At 55.8% G+C, this 1819-nt stretch overlaps 1 protein-coding gene across 1 annotated transcript in view; it reads right to left on the minus strand.

The window, feature by feature from the left end:
• Nucleotides 1-1201, minus strand: part of HOXB4 (homeobox B4) — a 6834-nt gene extending 5633 nt beyond the window's left edge. The window contains exon 1 of the mRNA XM_044672425.1: nt 559-1201. Within this exon, the coding sequence (XP_044528360.1) occupies nt 559-985 (427 nt within the window). The 5' untranslated portion in view covers nt 986-1201. The remainder of the gene's footprint in view (nt 1-558) is intronic.
• Between the last annotated feature and the right edge of the window lie 618 nt (nt 1202-1819).

Below are 1819 nucleotides of genomic sequence, written 5' to 3' on the forward strand. Positions count from 1 at the left end.
GGGTGGGGGAGCTCTAGAGGTTTCTCTAAAATTTTCCTCCTCCTCTTTCCCAGCTCCCAGATTCCAGGCGGCGCCTGGCTGGGGAGAAACTTTTGCCTGGTTCCCGGGACCAAGGAGACGGGAAGCGAGGAGAGGAAGGGGAAAAATAAATACACCGAGTTGACTCAACCCACTACTTAAATACAAATTACTGGGTTCCCCCCTCCTCCCTCCCACCCATAGCCCCCACCCCCAACATCAAACTTCACTTAAAGCTGCTCCTCCCGGGAGAAAAAGTCGCTGGTGAGAATCGCGCAGAGGATGAGGAACTGACTTCAAAGGCGCGGGGCCAAGCAGGCCATAAAAATTTATGGGGGATGTAATTATATGGCTCTGAAAATAGGCGACAGTAAATCTCCCGGAATGGCGATTTTACAACGGGGGCAATTGGTTTTCCCCCTTCTTCTCCCCCTCCCCATGACTTGGAGGTTCCCCTCAGTATAAAGCTAAAGTGTGGGGGGTGGGGTGGGCGGGTGGAAAAGGGGTGTGTGGAAAGGAAAGTGCATTTTAGTCACTTACCGGTGCTCACGTGAACTTTCCGCATCCAGGGATAGACTACGGGCTCTTTGCAAGAGGAGTGGGATGGGCTGGGGTGTAGAGGGTTTTGACCACAGGGCGGTGGCGGGGGGCTGGGGCTGACCGCCTCACAGCGCTGGCCCGGCTCAGAGAGAAGAGCCCCTGCCTGCGGCTGGACTGGAGCCCTCGGGGACAGCACCGTCGGCGGCGGGTGGCCGGGCTCTTGACAGGACGCATAGGTCTGCACGGTGCAAGCCGCCCGCCGCCCGTACCCCGCCTCGTGCTGGAAGCTGCTCTCTCGCCTCTGGCCGCTGCCGTAGTACCCGGGCGAGTGGTTGCTGGGTAGGTAATCGCTCTGTGAATATTCCTCGCAGGGAGGGAACTTGGGATCCACATAGTTGGAGTTGATCAAAAAAGAACTCATAGCCATTAATTTCTGGGAATTGCCCACAAAATATACTAAAATTTATTCCGATCCCTGACTCGTTTTCCTGTTTCCGAAAGCCCACCTACTTACTGTCAAGTGAACTAAGTTAGGGGGCCACGTGATCCCCCGAGCCAATAGCCGCTCCGGCGGCGATTCCCGGATAAGGAAATCTGTTCACCCGGACCCTACTCTAGCCAAAGAGCTGCGGCACAGAGAGGGTTTTTTTCTCCCCCCTCCTGCTCTCCCCCCACCCTCACCCCCATCACCAGTATTTACATAGGGCCAATGTGCGTGCGACCTCCTCCCCTTCTTCCTCTCCCTCCTTCAGGGTCTCGGGGGACCGGGTGCAAAACAGGGAGAAATTGGGGGTGATGGAGTGAGCATCCCCCTATTGAAGCTTCCCTCTAAGGTGGGGGGGGGTCTGTCTCTACTCTCATCATCCTCCCCCGCTGACTTTCACCCTAAGGAGCTGAAGGGATCTTTGGGACCCCAAAAGCTGAGATCCCAAGAAGAAAAATGGGAGGGGGCGAGATTTTTCCAGGAGAGGGCACTTCAGGTGGGGGTGGGGGTGGGAAAGGCAATTGGGAAGGTATCTCTCTCTGGCTGAATTCTCTTCGTCTTTCTCCAGGGGGTGTGGGAAGGGGGTGGTGGTGATAGTAGAGAGACAAGGCGTCGGAGCCGCCGGAGTGTGCTGAGGGGGTTGGCAGAGATGAATTGAACCCGTTGCGGATCGATAGGAAATTCATCCACTAATTCGGGGATACCTCGCCTTCCAAATCGCATTTAGCTGCTCTATTAAGCTGATCTTGTCAGTTTGTCCCTCTGTCTCCACTTCTC

The sequence above is a fragment of the Gracilinanus agilis genome, chromosome 4, assembly GCF_016433145.1.
Source record: "Gracilinanus agilis isolate LMUSP501 chromosome 4, AgileGrace, whole genome shotgun sequence".
In the NCBI taxonomy this organism is placed as follows: Eukaryota; Metazoa; Chordata; class Mammalia; order Didelphimorphia; family Didelphidae; genus Gracilinanus; species Gracilinanus agilis.